Source organism: Trichomonas vaginalis, chromosome I, assembly GCF_026262505.1.
Source record: "Trichomonas vaginalis G3 chromosome I, whole genome shotgun sequence".
NCBI classification, from domain to species: Eukaryota; Parabasalia; order Trichomonadida; family Trichomonadidae; genus Trichomonas; species Trichomonas vaginalis.
The window spans coordinates 13,429,529-13,447,090 of record NC_067203.1 but is presented as its reverse complement, the minus strand read 5'-3'; the positions used below and the strand labels follow the sequence as shown (position 1 = coordinate 13,447,090).

General features: G+C 31.7%; 8 protein-coding genes across 8 annotated transcripts, besides 1 other annotated feature; 3 read left to right on the top strand and 5 right to left on the bottom strand.

Annotated features, from left to right (window-relative positions):
• Positions 1-126: 126 nt before the first annotated feature.
• TVAGG3_0980300 (ATPase protein) lies at positions 127-1,005 on the bottom strand (the record flags this gene model as incomplete). Its single annotated transcript, XM_001313816.1, has 1 exon — positions 127-1,005. The coding sequence occupies one exon, from the start codon at positions 1,003-1,005 to the stop codon at positions 127-129; it is 879 nt and encodes a 292-aa protein (XP_001313817.1).
• Positions 1,006-1,308: 303 nt separating this feature from the next.
• TVAGG3_0980290 (spectrin binding) lies at positions 1,309-5,459 on the top strand (the record flags this gene model as incomplete). The annotated part of the gene is made up of 1 exon (XM_001313817.1): positions 1,698-5,459. One exon carries the CDS (start codon positions 1,698-1,700, stop codon positions 5,457-5,459), a length of 3,762 nt encoding a protein of 1,253 aa, XP_001313818.1.
• A 490-nt stretch (positions 5,460-5,949) lies between these two features.
• Positions 5,950-6,553, bottom strand: TVAGG3_0980280 (60s ribosomal protein family; the record flags this gene model as incomplete). Its single annotated transcript, XM_001313818.2, has 1 exon — positions 6,155-6,553. One exon carries the CDS (start codon positions 6,551-6,553, stop codon positions 6,155-6,157), a length of 399 nt encoding a protein of 132 aa, XP_001313819.1.
• Positions 6,554-7,094: 541 nt separating this feature from the next.
• TVAGG3_0980270 (60s ribosomal protein family) lies at positions 7,095-7,619 on the top strand (the record flags this gene model as incomplete). The annotated part of the gene is made up of 1 exon (XM_001313819.2): positions 7,138-7,536. The coding sequence occupies one exon, from the start codon at positions 7,138-7,140 to the stop codon at positions 7,534-7,536; it is 399 nt and encodes a 132-aa protein (XP_001313820.2).
• Positions 7,620-7,671: 52 nt separating this feature from the next.
• Positions 7,672-8,573: a mobile genetic element.
• A 382-nt stretch (positions 8,574-8,955) lies between these two features.
• On the bottom strand, positions 8,956-9,434 carry TVAGG3_0980250 (60s ribosomal protein family; the record flags this gene model as incomplete). The annotated part of the gene is made up of 1 exon (XM_001313820.2): positions 9,028-9,426. The coding sequence occupies one exon, from the start codon at positions 9,424-9,426 to the stop codon at positions 9,028-9,030; it is 399 nt and encodes a 132-aa protein (XP_001313821.1).
• Positions 9,435-9,748: 314 nt separating this feature from the next.
• TVAGG3_0980240 (nucleoside-triphosphate diphosphatase protein) lies at positions 9,749-10,454 on the bottom strand (the record flags this gene model as incomplete). Its single annotated transcript, XM_001313821.2, has 1 exon — positions 9,795-10,412. One exon carries the CDS (start codon positions 10,410-10,412, stop codon positions 9,795-9,797), a length of 618 nt encoding a protein of 205 aa, XP_001313822.1.
• Positions 10,455-13,196: 2,742 nt separating this feature from the next.
• Positions 13,197-15,379, bottom strand: TVAGG3_0980230 (uncharacterized protein; the record flags this gene model as incomplete). Its single annotated transcript, XM_001313822.1, has 1 exon — positions 14,046-14,378. One exon carries the CDS (start codon positions 14,376-14,378, stop codon positions 14,046-14,048), a length of 333 nt encoding a protein of 110 aa, XP_001313823.1.
• Positions 15,380-15,689: 310 nt separating this feature from the next.
• On the top strand, positions 15,690-17,200 carry TVAGG3_0980220 (armadillo (ARM) repeat-containing protein family; the record flags this gene model as incomplete). Its single annotated transcript, XM_001313823.1, has 1 exon — positions 15,690-17,171. One exon carries the CDS (start codon positions 15,690-15,692, stop codon positions 17,169-17,171), a length of 1,482 nt encoding a protein of 493 aa, XP_001313824.1.
• Positions 17,201-17,562: the final 362 nt, after the last annotated feature.

Sequence of the window (17,562 nt, the reverse complement as noted above, 5' to 3'; positions counted from 1 at the left end):
GGTAACCTAAAATTCACTACACGAATTTAAGTAATTTTGAAATAACGTCCAAATAAAAATAAAATAATTTGAAAATCTCTAAATTCCGGAATGGGAAAATTCTATATTTATTCAATAGTATATATTTTATTGGGGAGATATGATTGGAGAGATAAATTCAGAGAAATGCTTGATAGCGTTAATTCCTTTAACTTCTTCTTCCTGAATTGGTACTTGAACAATGCGGAATTCATCACCATATAATTCCTGAATATCGTGGAGGTATTTCTGTTGGCTATTGTATCTTTTTGTGCAAATTGGACATTTTCCAACATTTTCTTTCTGAAGAACTTGGTTAACGACTAAGCAATGTGATTCAATGTTATTTTCAAATAAGAATGTAACTAATCTTTCAGTTTCGTAGAGAGGAAGGAATTCAGGTAATAAAACGCAAACGAAAGTGCATTCTTTAGGATTTGTCAGTCTCTTTTGTGCATCATCTAAAAGAACCTTGAATTTATTGAACTGGTTTCCAAAATCTGCATTACCACCCATAATCATTGGAGCAATTGAAGAAATAGATGGTATAATGTTTAGTATTGAATCAGCTGTTGATGGAAGTTTAAGTAATTTCATAGTATGTCCAGTTGGTGCTGTATCAAAAATTACAACATCAAAATCGTCTTTTTCGACTGATTTGAATAATGATGCAAGAACTGTAATCTCATCAATACCAGGAAAAGAAATGAGTTCTTGGAGCTGGGAATCAAGTGTTTCATTTAGACCTTCCATAGCCCAAAGATTCGTGAAACCATTGACAAGAGTTGGTTCACTTGTGAAATGCTGCTGGAAAGAATCACCGATGTTTGATGCTGGATCTGTAGAAATTAATAAAACTCTATTGCGCTTTTTGGCTAAAGCGACAGCAATTGAGCATGATGTTGATGTTTTACCAACACCACCTTTTCCGCCAACAAAAATCCACTTATATGTTGGAGAGTCTAAAAATGGTAATTCGTCAGCCATTTTTTTTGAAATATATCCAAATTCATTTAACAGTTAGGAATTACATTTATGATGGCATGCATAACAAATTTTTCAATAATGATGTCATCATTTTCCCAAATAATATCTTATAAGATTTTAAATATTAAGTTTTAATGATCAATTTGATATTTGCATATTTTTACTTTGATTTTTATGTTGATTACAATATAAGGAATGGCATAATTTCTTAGTCAAATTTGGGATGAATTAATTTTGGAGAAAAAGATTTAATTTCCGAAAAATACCGACAAACATGTAGATGATTTTAATAATAGACTATTGCAAATATCAATTTCTAAAGATTTTTGTCATATCACATGTCAGATGGCATCAGCAGCGCTTGAAGTAACTGTTGCAATACAGTTCGAGAACAAATTCGAAGTACTTCGGAAACTTGTGCCATCAGAAAATATTCCTATTGATAGCAGACTTCAGCTTACTGACTCTTCGATTCCCTTAGTCTTAAGGGAAAATCCGTCAATTCTTTCGGTTGCTGTTTACTATGGAAACCAACAAGCGTTTGATTACTTGATTGAAAATGGTGCACCTGTTAATCTGAAAGATGATATTCTTCATTTATTTATAGAGGACGTTCCGCTATACATTTCGCATTTAAAAATTTTAAGAAAGAAATAGTTAATGTACTTTTAGAACATGGATCAGATATAAACATGCAAGATATCGAAGGAAATACTCTTCTTCATTTTCTTGTAACAGAGAAAAAAGAAGAATCAATTGCACAATTATTTTCATTTGATTCTATTAAGCTCTATATAAACAATGAGCAAAAAACGCCATTTCACAATGCAATTGAAGGAAATAATCCAAATATTATTTCAATGTTTTTACAGAAATTCGGAAAAAGCCTCGTTGAAATGAAATTCCCCGGAAATCTAGATATACTTCAATACATGCTACGTATCAATTCATTTACTTCATTCCAACATATCTTTTCCATCATATTTCCAGGCGACAATCCATTATTCTACGCGGCCACACACGGATCTATCGAGCTCCTACAATTTTTAGTAAATCCTGTCGATATACGCATTAAAAACGTCCAAGGAAAGAATTTACTAAAAATTTGCTTGGAAAACGGCCATTTAGACTGCGCTATCTACTTACTTAGTATCGGATCTGAGTTTGACTTCTCCGATATTGCATTTCTATGCACGAAAGTCCCAATACAAAGAATAATGTTCCTTAAAACCAAATATGACTGGACAAAAGTATTCGAAGGTCGCGAATCCTTCGGAATGTTTGCCCTCCGCAAGCCATTCAACCCCGCCCTGTTCAAATTCGCGGTCAAATGCGGAATCAATCCTGATGAGCGCGACCCAGCCACGAACATCTCTCCTCTCATCAAGATCATCCAGGAAAGTAACACAGTGGCCCTCAAAATCCTCCTCGAAAACGGTTTCCCACCACTTTACGATGGAAAACAACCGTTAATAACCGTTTTCGCACGAGCCAAGACATCTGCCATGTTAATGACATTACTAAGCAACGGAGTCAGTCAAACAGATGTTCCTGGCGAAAGGACACCCTTGATGATGGCTGCTGCATCTAGAGATTCAGCACTTTTGACATACGAAAACAACGAAGACATCGCATTTCGCGATTTAGTTTATTTATTCGATGTTCCGATTTTTGAGAGAAATTTCGGAGCCGCATTAGTTCTTTTAACCCAGAAACCAGAGATAACTCCGAAACACGTTTTACAAGCAGTTACTTCATGGGATTTACCAGCACTTTTCTTCTATTTGATCTGTTCTAAGTTCACTTCTAGCCAAGTATCCGAAATCCACATGAAAAGCCCTGCTAAGAACCAAGTCTGTTCCCAAATGATTGATTTCTTTTTGCAGGACGATAGTAACAAAACATCCAATGTCAAATTCAATTCTTTGACATTTGGAAACACAGGATTGTTACACATTGCCGCGAAATACGCAACGAAAGAAATCTTTGAGCGATTAGTTCGCAAAGGTTTCGACATTGACCAAGAGGATTCACAAGGATACAGACCATTGGATTATGCATTGGAATCATGTAGATTTGACAACATTTCTGTATTAACAAAAAGTTGTGTTTGTTGCAATTCAAATTCAGCTGATTTCCCCACTATTTTACACAAAATGTGTAAAAACAAGCGGCTGAAATACTACTTGAACAACGCAACTGATGAAGAGAAATCATATGTCTCTCAGTTCATTGAATACGCAATACAAGAAGGTCAATCATTAAATGAAGTTGATTTCGACGGTTTGACACCAATTTTGATAGCAATTTTAGATGGAAACTTGATATTGTGTGAGATCTTAATGAAATTGGGATCATCGAATGATTTCTTGGATAACGATATAAGTTATTTACATCTTTTGTTGATGAATTATATTAATTCTATTGAAGATCATTTTGCTCAACAAATGTTTTTGTTTAGATACACAACAACAGAGCCAAGACCACCAACACAGAAGATCTGTCAGTTGTGCTGTGATGTATTCAACTATTGTCCAAAGTATTCGTCACACGATGGAGACACAATTTTGCACATTTGTACAAAATTAAATTTGCCAGTTTTGGTTGAATATATTTTGAAAAAAGGTGACACTTTATGTAAAAAAGATGACAAGAATAATAATGGTGATACAGCATTACACATTGCCGCTAGAATGGGTAACATGCAATTAGCACAAGTTCTTGTTGAAAATGGTTGCGAATTGAACGTAACAAATAATTTGTTACAAACTCCTTTGATTTGTTCATTATATTCGCAAAATCCAATGTGCGCGATGTATCTTATTAACGCTGGAGCATCTTATAATATCTATGACTCCAACTTAATGACACCTTTGCATGTTGCTTGCATGAATGGCCATTATTACGTTGCTTTGGCCCTTTTGAGTGAAAATCCGCCGCCACCTGTGAATTTCGCTGATATTTATGGTCGTACTCCTGCTTATTATGCAGCAAAGAACGGATCTACGGCATTCATGATCAAATTATTGAGTGCGAAAGCTAATATATTCCAGAGTGACTACAAAGGAAGAACTCCTATGCACGCTGCTTGCAAATACGGAAATTACGAAATTGTTAAGTATTTGATTGATTCTTTGCCACCGAATTTTTCTGATGACGATAGAAATTGTACAATTCATTTAGCCGCAAAACACAATCATCACCAGATATTGCAATTATTCCACAACAAAAAGGAAGCATGGAATGTAAAGAACGCAAAAGGAGATACTCCTATGCATGTCGCCGTTCGCCGTGATAATGTTATTTGTGTTCAAGTTTTGTTGCAAATGGGTGCTGATCCGAATTTGAGGAATTTCGAAGGAGAAACTCCTTTTGTTCTTGCAGCAGCTTTGAAATCACATCAATGCTTATCATTGTTTGTGCAAATTGGATTCAAATTCTTACCTGAAAATGGATTTTTGGCATTAAGACATGTCTTATTGGCCGGAGATTTCGAATACGCGAATGAAATTTGCAAATCACAAATTTCTTTGAATATTCCATTCTGGGGCAGAAATCTTTTGACAATGGCTGTTGCAAAGAATCGTTTAGACATTGTTAAATTCCTTTGCAGCCACAAGTGCATGGATACTCTTGACAAAATGGATTTGACGCCATTTGCTTACAGTTATGTCTTCGATTACAGAGAGATATTGGATGAAATGCTCAAACAATATCCAGGAAAGAGACAATCTGACATTTTGGACATGTTTTCTAACGATATCCAAAAGAGAAGAGATATCGCGAGAAGAAGCCCGCCGAATGAGATAAAGAGAATGAAAATGGACTTGTTATCTATAACAAACAACAAAGTTCCTTTGATGTTCAAGGATAAAGCTACAAACGTCAAACAATTAATGATGAACGCCGTTCAAAGAAATGATTTGGAAACATTGAATGTAATGCTCGCAAATTACAATATAAATCCAAATATTTCTTTCGAAGGAAGGACATTACTAAGCGTAGCTGTAACTGATACAATGTTTGATGTTACTTCTTTGTTGCTGATGGCAGGAGCTGATCCAAATAGAAGAAACAAAAGTAATGGAGATTATCCACTTTTGATCGCATGCAGAACAGGAAAACCGACATTTGTTAAGCTGCTTTTGGATAATGGAGCTAGATTGGATATGCTAGATAAGGATGAAAAGACATTGTTGCATATTGCTGCAGAGGAAAGTTTGCATACATTCGCAAATGTCATCATCGAATGCGGTGCAAATGTTCACGCTTTGGATAACAAAGGAAGAACTCCTCTTCACATTGCAGTTGAGAAAGGATTTGTGCAGTCCGTTAAACAGTTAATGAGAGCTGGTGCAAGAAAGGACGTTAAAGATGCAGACGGAAGATCACCTCAGGATTACGCAAAGGTGCTTAATAACTCCTCAGTATCTCAAGCTCTTGATAGTCCATAAAATTTATATAAAAAGTTATTGTAAATTTACTTTTATTTATTCTATCTTTTTTTTCTTAGCATTATATAACTGATTTACACTTCCCTTCTCTATGAATGATTAAAATACTATCAAACAAAGATGAATTTTAAGTGTTATGAACATGAATCCTTGAATTAAGGCATATAGGATAGAATTGTAAGATGTTTTTTATGTCTATTACCTAATGCGAAGTTCCTAGAATTACTATAGCTGTGATTATATTTTAATAGTTAGGATATAGTTATATGCACCCTTAAATTGATGTGAATGTGATTGTTCATCCGCACTTCATACAAAATTGCAAAATGAGGAGATTTATAAGGAAGGCTAATAACAATGATGTCTTGAATACAGTTCTAAATCTACACTTTAAGTTTGATTTTAAATTAATTTGATTAGAACTTTTATCATGGTTTTGATTAAAATAACTAATTAAAATAAGCTAAACTAAGATATTTATTGTATGAAATTGAAGTAAAAGAAATTAGGTTTAAAAAATATTAAAAAATTTCATATGAAGAGAATTAGTATTAAATGAAATGAGTTGAGATATATACCACAAGGAGATATTGATACATTTAAACGTCTGAGAAAAAAGAAAAAATTAAATATATATTAACGTATAAATAGTACCCTGCCTTTTAAATAATCCAGTTGGTATATTGGCATTTTATTTATTGCTCCTGAGCAACATGCTTACGAGCTTGGTTGAGGATTTCGATGTTTAATTCCTGTGCTTTCTTGATGATTTCTTGCTGAAGCTTAGCACCAACCTGAGCAGAAATCATGGCGCCGTGTGTTGTATTCTTTGTAAGTAACATGTCGAGATCTTTGAGTGAGCGAACGATAACTGGAATAAAGCCGTTTGGAAGCATGAATCTTGTTTCCTTGTCGGAGCCAAAACCAGCACTTGGGTGGAGTGGGGTGCCACGATACTTCCTGCGGAAACGTGAATCGATACCACGTGGATGGCGCCATGCGGAAGGAACACGATTCCAGAGATCGGACTGTGGGCGATGGAATCTGTTTGTCTTCTTGTGGATGATTGGCTTGTGTTCAGCTGGATTTACCATTCAAAAGGCTGACCAAAACCGCTTATATGACGATTATTTTTTTTTCTTCTTACTTCCATCAATGAATTTTTCTCCGAAATTCATTATAATAATTGCACGTACTGTTGTATATTCTTCATCCCACTTATATAAATTCTTCTACTACATTTCTTTTTATCGGTAATTGATATCGACAATTTTTTTTCTAACTTTACAAAATGTAAACTTGATATTTTTTCGCTATGCAATATTTAAAAATAAGCTACATAATAAAATTTCAGATACATTAAAATAATTTGTCTGTTAGATCCTCAATCAGAATTGCTCTTTTTGGAATTGCATATTGGATGCAAATAGAATCCAATAAAATCGACTTAACACCAGAGCTATAAAATAGACTGACTGATTAATTGTATCTCAGATTCACCATGAAATGAAAGTTATTGATGCTGAGCTAAAATTAGTAAAAGTATCTGTAAAAATGCGATGAAGAATATACAACAGTACGTGCAATTATTATAATGAATTTCGGAGAAAAATTCATTGATGGAAGTAAGAAGAAAAAAAAATAATCGTCATATAAGCGGTTTTGGTCAGCCTTTTGAATGGTAAATCCAGCTGAACACAAGCCAATCATCCACAAGAAGACAAACAGATTCCATCGCCCACAGTCCGATCTCTGGAATCGTGTTCCTTCCGCATGGCGCCATCCACGTGGTATCGATTCACGTTTCCGCAGGAAGTATCGTGGCACCCCACTCCACCCAAGTGCTGGTTTTGGCTCCGACAAGGAAACAAGATTCATGCTTCCAAACGGCTTTATTCCAGTTATCGTTCGCTCACTCAAAGATCTCGACATGTTACTTACAAAGAATACAACACACGGCGCCATGATTTCTGCTCAGGTTGGTGCTAAGCTTCAGCAAGAAATCATCAAGAAAGCACAGGAATTAAACATCGAAATCCTCAACCAAGCTCGTAAGCATGTTGCTCAGGAGCAATAAATAAAATACCAATATACCAACTGGATTATTTTATAAAGAACTCTTTGAAATAAATCATTTCCAATTTTTTTTAATAAATCAAATTCATATGATTTTTTATTTGTTTTTCTTTTTTTTTCAATAATGACAATTTCAGAGTAGGAGTAATTTTAGCTAAAAGTGACACACCCTTCACGGGTGTGATTACCGATCGGTAATTTCGACAGTTTAGAATTTAAAATTTTTTATGGAACTGTTGCGAGTTTCATAAAGAATTTAAGGAATATAAGCAAAGATTTGAATCAAAATCTTAGACCTAAGCCGCTCGATTCGCTCGCGGCTTCCGCGAATTACAGATCAGCAAAGATTTGAATCAAAATCTTCGAACTAAGCCGATCGCTTCGCTCGCGGCTTTCTTTATTATTTTAAATTTGCATATTTCCATCAAAAGTTCATAAGGTAAAAAATTTCGTTTATTTTTACTAAGAAAAAAAGGTTTTTGATAATAAATTTATTTTATTTCGAAAAAGTAGCAATAATCGTAAAAGGGTATTGATAGGCTTGCTAAAGTAACTAATTTTAGCTGTCAAATACTTTTGTATTTTGAAGTAAATTAGTATAAATTTGTTTTTACTTTTATTTCGAAAAAGTAACAATAATCGTAAAAGGGTATTGATAGGCTTGCTAAAGTAACTAATTTTAGCTGTCAAATACTTTTGTATTTTGAAGTAAATTAGTATAAATTTGTTTTTACTTTTATTTCGAAAAAGTAACAATAATCGTAAAAGGGTATTGATAGGCTTGCTAAAGTAACTAATTTTAGCTGTCAAATACTTTTGTATTTTGAAGTAAATTAGTATAAATTTGATATTATTTTAACTCCCTTTGAAAACCTCAATTTTCCATACAGAGGGAACGGGAATAGCATCCAATATTCCCTGAGAATGGTTGCGCATTCTCAGTTCCCTCTATATTTCGAACGAAGCTCTCATCGGTCTTTTTTTTTAATACTAAACGTTTTTTTTTCCTGTCACTTTTAGCTAAAATTTGGGTTTGCCACAATTTCATTTGGTTTATATTATCATATGAATTTCAATACATTTTTGGCAAAAATGTCTAAATTAACATTTTTAATAACTTCAATCACTCATTGACACATATAGATACAAATACGACCAAATTACATCACATGAATCTAGAATTTTAGATAAAATCTTCAATTCGTTTCTTATTCTTCATTTTGCAGATTCTAATTTTAAATTTATTTGTTATAGATTTTGGGGGTAAATAGAATAACTCAACTCTTTACAATTTGAAAATATCATTGAGATAATTTTTCAAAATTAGAAGAGTTTTTGAATTTGTCTATCAAATATTGTTCATAGAATTAGAAGAAATAATAATCATGATTGCTAATCAAAGTGAGAAAAGATTCACAAAATAGTTTAAAAATATTGTAATTGTTTAATGAGTTCTTTATAAAATAATCCAGTTGGTATATTGGTATTTTATTTATTGCTCCTGAGCAACATGCTTACGAGCTTGGTTGAGGATTTCGATGTTTAATTCCTGTGCTTTCTTGATGATTTCTTGCTGAAGCTTAGCACCAACCTGAGCAGAAATCATGGCGCCGTGTGTTGTATTCTTTGTAAGTAACATGTCGAGATCTTTGAGTGAGCGAACGATAACTGGAATAAAGCCGTTTGGAAGCATGAATCTTGTTTCCTTGTCGGAGCCAAAACCAGCACTTGGGTGGAGTGGGGTGCCACGATACTTCCTGCGGAAACGTGAATCGATACCACGTGGATGGCGCCATGCGGAAGGAACACGATTCCAGAGATCGGACTGTGGGCGATGGAATCTGTTTGTCTTCTTGTGGATGATTGGCTTGTGTTCAGCTGGATTTACCATTCAAAAGGCTGACCAAAACCGCTTATATGACGATTATTTTTTTTTTCAATGATGATAATGAAAATGAATGAATATCTCGCTTTCCAAATGTTATATAAGCTCATATCCTTTAACATACTTTTGTAAAGTACAACATCAAGCTACTCATCAAAGTATTACATACTAAATCAAATTTATTATACCAACTTATAAATTTTTAAAAATTTCACACATAAGTATCAAAAGATACAATGCAAAAAACTTCCATCTGATACTACTATATTACCTCATTTATTTTTTCAAAGAGATTTCAATAATATTTTTGTGAAAAATTCCTTTCATGTTTAAAATAGAAAATTTATTCATAGATAAGTAATATGTGTTTTAGTTTAAGCAGTTTGTTCAAGGACTTGATAAATTTCTCGAGCGAGACGGTTAACTGGAAGTCCAACAACATTTGAATAGTCTCCATTAACACTTTTGACAAGTGAAACAGCATTTGATTGAACGCCATAACCACCTGCTTTATCAAGTGGATCATCAGAATCTGCGTAAGCTCTAACAACGGCTTCTGGAAGGTTATCCATGAGAACTTCTGTAGTTTCTGTGAATGAAATTGACATATTGAGTTTAGGAAAGATAATATTGACACCAGTGATAACTTTATTTATGCGTCCATTGAGTTCACTGATCATATTATATGCAACTTCATGAGTATGTGGTTTTCCGAGAATCTTCCCATCAATTGCAACAATTGTATCAGCAGTTATCACAATATCTGCATCTCCAATTCGCCCAGCAAGCTCTTCGGCTTTCTTTTGGGCTTGTAATTTAACATAATCCCTTGGATCTGGGAAATCTAATTTATTGATTGTAGACTCATCAAAATCTGAAGGAATAATTTCAAATTTCTTGAAAAGTCTTCCAACTAATTCGCGGCGACGAGGGCTTGATGAACCAAGAATGATTTTCATCTTCTCAAGACGGTCTGCAAATGGTGCAAGCATAGATGATGATATATAAAAATGTTGATAAATTGCTGATTCGCTCTCAAAAATATTTTGAATGGAAAATTTGCCTCTCTGAAAAAAATTTCAAATAAAAGTTCGAACTTCATAAAATCATCTGCAAGTGCCAAAATATGATAGTAATCTTAACATATATAATTGTGTCATGAATCCGACTTCAGAATTACTTATCCTCGTTGATGTAATTCCTAAAAAAAATATCAAATGTGTAAACATACATGTCAATTGTTAAACTAATACTATAGGCATTTATTAATTAGAATCAATATGTAATATGATCGTATCTTATTTTTTTTACGAAGAATTACAAATTCTTCTGAGAAAAAAAAAGTTTCATATCTTTAAAAAAAACAAACAAAAATCTAATATTTATATTATGAACACAAAGCTACTATGGATATGCTGAATCGCGAAATATCTTTTCAGTATCGCACAAGAAAAATAGAATTGGAAAAACGGAACCAATAAAGAATCCCATCACAACATCATCTGTATGATGTCTGTGTTCTGTTATTCTTGTGCATCCTACCATAAATGGATAAACAAATATACAGAATATAAATATTCTTATCCATAAGTAGTGCTTCGTAATCCCTTTCATAAGAAAGATTATCAAAAACAAAGAACCGCTCATTGCGGAAGCAGAATGTCCTGATGGAAAGCTTTTGAATTCTTCATTAAATTTCTTGCGCGGCATATCTTCTGGACACATTGATTCTGAAGTAGCATTTTCGCCTAAAACTGAGAAAAAATCTGGTCGAGGTCTTCCAACCTGTATTTTTATAACATTTGCTATTATGTTTGAGAGCGTAATTGATGTCATATGACAAATTAGAGTGAAAAGTAGGTCGAAAGGTTGAAAATAATTGATTTTGCAATTTGCCTTGAATAATATATATAATAGTATGTATACAAAGTAAGGAATACCAACAACAACTATCAGATTTTGTGTTTCTGTTATGCCACTGTTGTAATGAGGATACGAATTTCGAGAATCTCCTTTTGGAACATATAAATGCTTTGGATTGATACCATTTAGGAATACCCAAACCCCAATTAGTATTCCTAAGATAATAAAATCCAATAGATAGTAGTCAATAAAAACGTTTTTTGCATTTACCATTCAAAAATGATTGTCTTTGATTTGATCTTGGGTATTAAGAATGGTTTAATAGATATGCTGATACGTATATGTGATAATGCTTTCTACTTAAACGACGAGAACACTAAAGTTTCAACGAAATAACAGTATTTTAGAGAAGAATTGTAGCATTTGGAATCATATTAAAGATATCAGAAACTTTTGAGTTGAAGATCGCAGCAAGTACTCCGGAATGGAGGATTTATCATGATCAATTGAAGAATGAGGAGCAATATTCTATCATATTTTGAGAGTTATTCGGCAAACGGTATATGAAAGCTCAACAGAAGGAAAGACTATTGGAAAAACTCAAATGATTTGTGCTAATAAGCAGACAAAACTTATTAGTTCAATATTTGAGAATGTGATTTTGTTTATTAGATTACAAGAAGTAGACATACATTACAGAGATATTTTTTATTATATTTATTCTGAAATACATTAAAAATATAATTAGAGCTTTGCAGTTATTTACTAGAAATGCCGCAATGGAGTTCCTAGTAAAAGAATAATATCCAAATCCTTTCTATATATGACTTTCAAGTAGGAAAACTATTGGTGAGTGATAGTAAATCTGAAGGATTATTAGAATAGATTAAATTGGGTAAAAATGACTTTGTTCAAAACTTTGATTATATTTCCGCTGATATTACGGATTATATTTCAGAGAATAACATATTCGATATTGTTGAAGTTAAAGAGATCAAACAATTCCTGAAAAATGCAATTTTAACATCAGATGATTACATAACTTCACCAAAGCAGTCATATCCGACATTACAAGCATATAAGTTCTATGCACTTTCTCGAGATGCCGCCGTTTCGGTTAAAAATTTAGAAATGGCCATCTCAGTACTTAATACTATCAAAAAATACAAAAAATAGTTTCACAAAATATGAATCTACTCCACTCATTTATGCATCATTAAAAGGTCATCTTGAAGTTGTTAAATATCTTATCTCTGTTGGAGCTGATAAAGAAGCAAAGGATAGTCTTGGATATACTCCACTCATTTGTGCATCAAATAATGGTTATCTTGAAATTGTGAAATATCTTATCTCTGCTGGAGCTGATATAGAAACAAAGAATAATTATGGATTTACTCCACTCATTTTAGCATCAAATAATGGTCATCTTGAAGTTGTTAAATATCTTATCTCTGCTGGAGCTGATAAAGAAGCAAAGAATAAAGATGGAATGACTGCACTCTCAGTTGCAAAAGAAATGGTAAGAGATTTTCTAAAATCTATTGGAGCTAAGGAATCTAATACAATTGGATAATTATATTAAAATTAACAATATTCTTATTTCCAAACTATAATTTATATGAATATTGTATGTTCTTCATTTAATTAAATAAAATAAACACATTTGTTATTCATATTAACTGATAACAAGAGTCTAAATTAAAAAGTATATATATATATTCTGACATCTCAAATTTTGGTCACCATTTCATCAATTAATAGGCGCATGATGTTGGGATTTTGTTTCAACAGTTGTAATATTGCAGCCATAAAATATAGAATATACAGGTGCGTCTATATGAATATGGTGCTTTTTTCTTATTTTTATAAAATAATTCACAATTGATTACCAATATATATTTAAAAATGAGCAACTGAAATCTAAGGGCCTCACTCATTTTTGCATCAAATAATGGACATTATGAAGTTGTTAAATAGCTTATTTCTGTTGGAGCTGATGGAGAAACAAAGAATAATTATGGATGGGCTTCACTCATTATTGCATCAAGAGAAGGTCTTCTTGAAATTGTTAAATATCTTATCTCAGATGGTGCTAATAAAAATGCAAAATCTAACTATGAAACAACTCCACTTCATATTAAATCATTTTGGGATAAACTTGAAGTTGTTAATTATCTTACCTCTATTGGAGCAAAAGAGAGATATTTAAGCAATAATTGCAAATGTAATAGACAATAAATACATTATTTCAACCAATAAAAGCAGCTATTTGAACATATAATTCTATAATGATTTCATTAAGGGTCCTCGATCCAACTAAATAAAGAATATCGTTAGAACCCAAAATTTATTCAGTAAGGCCTGTTTCTTATCATTTGATATCATATAATATAGAAAATAATAAATATCATTGCAATTAATCTGTATTTGAAGAATGAATATAAAGTATTTTATTTTAAAGGTAGTTTTTTAAGAATGCCCGAAATACAAACAATAAAATTTTAAATATAGATTAAAAGGACCCATCGATTTCTTTTTCAAGTTCAGCCCTTCGTTTTTCTAATTCGTCTTCAGATGTAATGTCGTTGCTTGTATTCCACATGTATAAATCGAGAATTTTTTTCTTGAGTGAGACTATTATCGAATTATTCACCAAATTTAATATATCACCTTTATTATTGGGGTTTTCAATATATCGTTTTATAATTTCATCTTTATGCTTTTCTTGAAATTCTTTGAATTCATTACTTTTGAAATATTCTTCATAAAAATCTTGTTCGGAACCGATTTCTTGGATGCCAGCAAACATATTTTTTAGCTTGTGTAAAAATGCGTTGTGGAGTTCGAAGTTGTTCGTATACGTTTAAAATGTTTGCACCCTTCAATAAATCTTTAAAGACTAGATCAATATCTTCTTCTATACTATTTTGATCTTTATCAGGACTGTATTGTTTGCGAATTTTGTTTTTTAAATTAGAAATAATTTGTTGGTCACTCGATCCATTTTGTAGTAGAGCTAACTGCGTCATAATTTTGAGATCTTCTGCACATGATTTCATTTCTTGATAGTAATTGAGCTTATTTGATTCTTCCATTTTAAATTAAAAAAAATATATCGGCGCGTCACACCGATAATATGAATGATGAGATTTCTTGAAATTGCAATAAGAATCATTGGCATACTTTGCCTGACTTAATCAGCATTGTTTTAGCTCATTTATTTAATTTTGATGCATAGCCATTCTGGGACAAAAAAGTGACAATATCATGCAAAATCAGTTAATTATTAATGATACTATTACAGCTTTGGTTAAAGAATTGCTATTGGAAAATAGTAGAAATGAGGCTATTAATAAGATTCTAGCAATTCAAGATCAGATTCCAAACCTAGCGACTATTTTATGGTATTCATCTGCAACGATTACTGCTCTACTCGGTGATTTAGTTTCCTACTATCAGCTTCTCGGAAAGATCATTTCAAGATCAAATTCGCAAAAAATTATCAATCTTTTTCAAATTTTTAACATTTTGGCAAAGGATGATAATACAAAAATACCATTTATTCGATCTAATATCCCGATTTATATATTTCCTTACATTCAATTATCAGAAAAACAAGAAACTTGGCATATTGCAGCTGCTGCCTTAGTAGTATTTACTAGTTTAGTATCTGATTCAAATCCCGAGATTATAAAGTATTTACTGAATGCTGATTTTATTCCAATTGTGAGAAAAACTTTAGGATATAATAATATCAAAATTCAAACGGCTTCTGCTTATATCATTGCCAAAATATTATGCGATACTGATGGAATTAGTACTATTTTAGCTAATTCTGAAGGTGTTTCTTTGCTTCTGACCATATTTACGAATACTTTTATTGATTTGTCAACTAATTTCAATTCTGGATTATCAGAATATGTTGTATTGGCTTTATCTCTTATGCTTCCAAACCAAGAAGTGCAAAAGAAATTTACTTATATTGCATATAAACAATTAGAGAATATTTCCCTCTCTAAAGTTGATGCCAGGTATAGAGAAATTTATAATCAGATGAAAGTTTTAGTTTCAACTCATTCTAAAAATCTTGGTTTATCTTAGTGAATAATTTTTTGTTTTGTTCGTGATATTACCTTTAAAGGATGAAATCTCATGGTTTTCATTATGTTGGCCTTACTTTTTTCAATATTTCTTGTTAGTTTTCCTAACATTTTACAAATTAGAGCTTCTTAGAATTAAAAAAATCTAGGCCAAGTAGAGGGTATTAGAATTTGATATTCATTTTAAATTCAGAATCTAAATATGAAATTATATCTCAAAAATATACTGCTAAATATCGGATTTAATATCTACTGTGATAAATTTTTACCTGTATTTAATTTCTTTACTACTTTAGCTTTCATTATATGAATGAATATAAAATCGAAGATCCAAAAAATACAAAAAAGTTGGAAGAAGAGGAAGACATTAGTGACCAAGATTTGATGTCTGGTGATGTCAATGAATTCTATGAATCACTTGATTCTGCACTAAATGATGAATCAACTCCATTAGAAATAATTAGAGATTATTTTGAGAAGATATCTCTATTTCAAAAACAAAATATCGATATACCAGTAGAAATAATATACCTCATCGTTGAATTTCATTTCAAAAGTAACAAATTAGACTTCAATATCTCAAATATACTGAAAATGTTTCTCTCAGATCCTCAAAACTTATCGTTTTTTATAAACAATCAAAAATTTGAGGAATTCATGCATATATTTAGTACTATTTCCAATTGGTTTACGAGTTTAATTGATGATTTTCCTTCATTACGCGACGCCATGATTGAACATGATTTTATTTCATATCTCGTTTCCGTAACATTTAGCTTGGAAACCTATTCTCAACAAGTTTTCATTCAAAATATTCAAATTATTATAAAATTATTACTATTATTAGATAAAATTCCGGGAGAACTTGTATCCGATATATTCCAGAAGGTATGCCAATTCCTTCCTATTCTTATTTCTGCAATTATTGATTTTATGCCAAAAGAAAAGGAAATTAATGATAAATTTAACGAACTTATCAATAATACATCAGATGCAGATCAAAGAAATGAGTGTTTCAGACAAAAAGAATCATTTATCGATCAATTTCCAAAAATCACGGCTCTGGCCAAACTCCTTTCTCTTTTGAATACAATTAGCCTCCAATATCAAAAATCAGTTGAAATTTTCCCACAAATTTTCGAAGAATTGAAAAGAATTTTGATTTTAAATCCTGGTGATTTTCCTATTAAAGATGAGTTTAATTTTGATACATCTCTCTGTAACTTTGCCTACACCGTTGTTATGTACTTAAATATCTTACCTCCTCCTGAAATAATCAAACATTTGACTGACCATTTAAAAACAACCAATTTAGAGACGCATGCGAATAGTTATCCACAGATGTATGCGAAATTCTTCTATGAATCATTTAATAGAAACCCTGATGAAATGAAAAATTATTTGAAAGAAGAAATACTTGATTTAATGTTTAAATTGACAGAAGAAGGAACAACATCGCAAAGAGTTGATTGTTTCTTATTCTTTGTTGCTTTAATTAATGAAAAATCAATAGATTTAATTGTTCAGCCGTTGGAAAATAGATTAATGCATGATCTATGTGATATAGCAATTTCTGCATCAGAGTTGAATAGAAAGGAGTTTATGAAACACCTCTTAATATTGTCTGAAATGTTAATTAACAAAGGCTTGTTCACAATTGACAATCCGATTGTGGACCAAGTAATAAATAGCGATTTGTTGGATTTCCTTGATGGTTTGGAAGAAATGACTGAAGAAGAAATAGAAGTTTTCCAAAAATTTACAGAAATATCTGATATTAAAGAATAAATATATGTTGTTTAGAAGTGTATCTGAATTTATATTTAATTTACACTATTATGCTATCCAATATCGAGTTTTCTCTGTTCAAATTGAATTTGAATATTAATTTTAAGAATTTTCTCTGATATCCGGTAATTAATGGAATATTGCATGTATGGATGGTCTTCCTTTTTGTTTCAGAAGATGTGATGCATAATATTTATAACACTTGTATATAAAATTTGTGTGAGATGTCCATACATGTAATGCCTTGATACTACAATTGAATTATAAGCATTGTATCAAGCAATATTAAGTTTCATTACTGATCTAATGATTTGGAAAATGCAACCATTTTGGTATTATAAAATGCTCGTTAATTCATATTAATGTTAGATATGGTTGGATTTAAGTATCA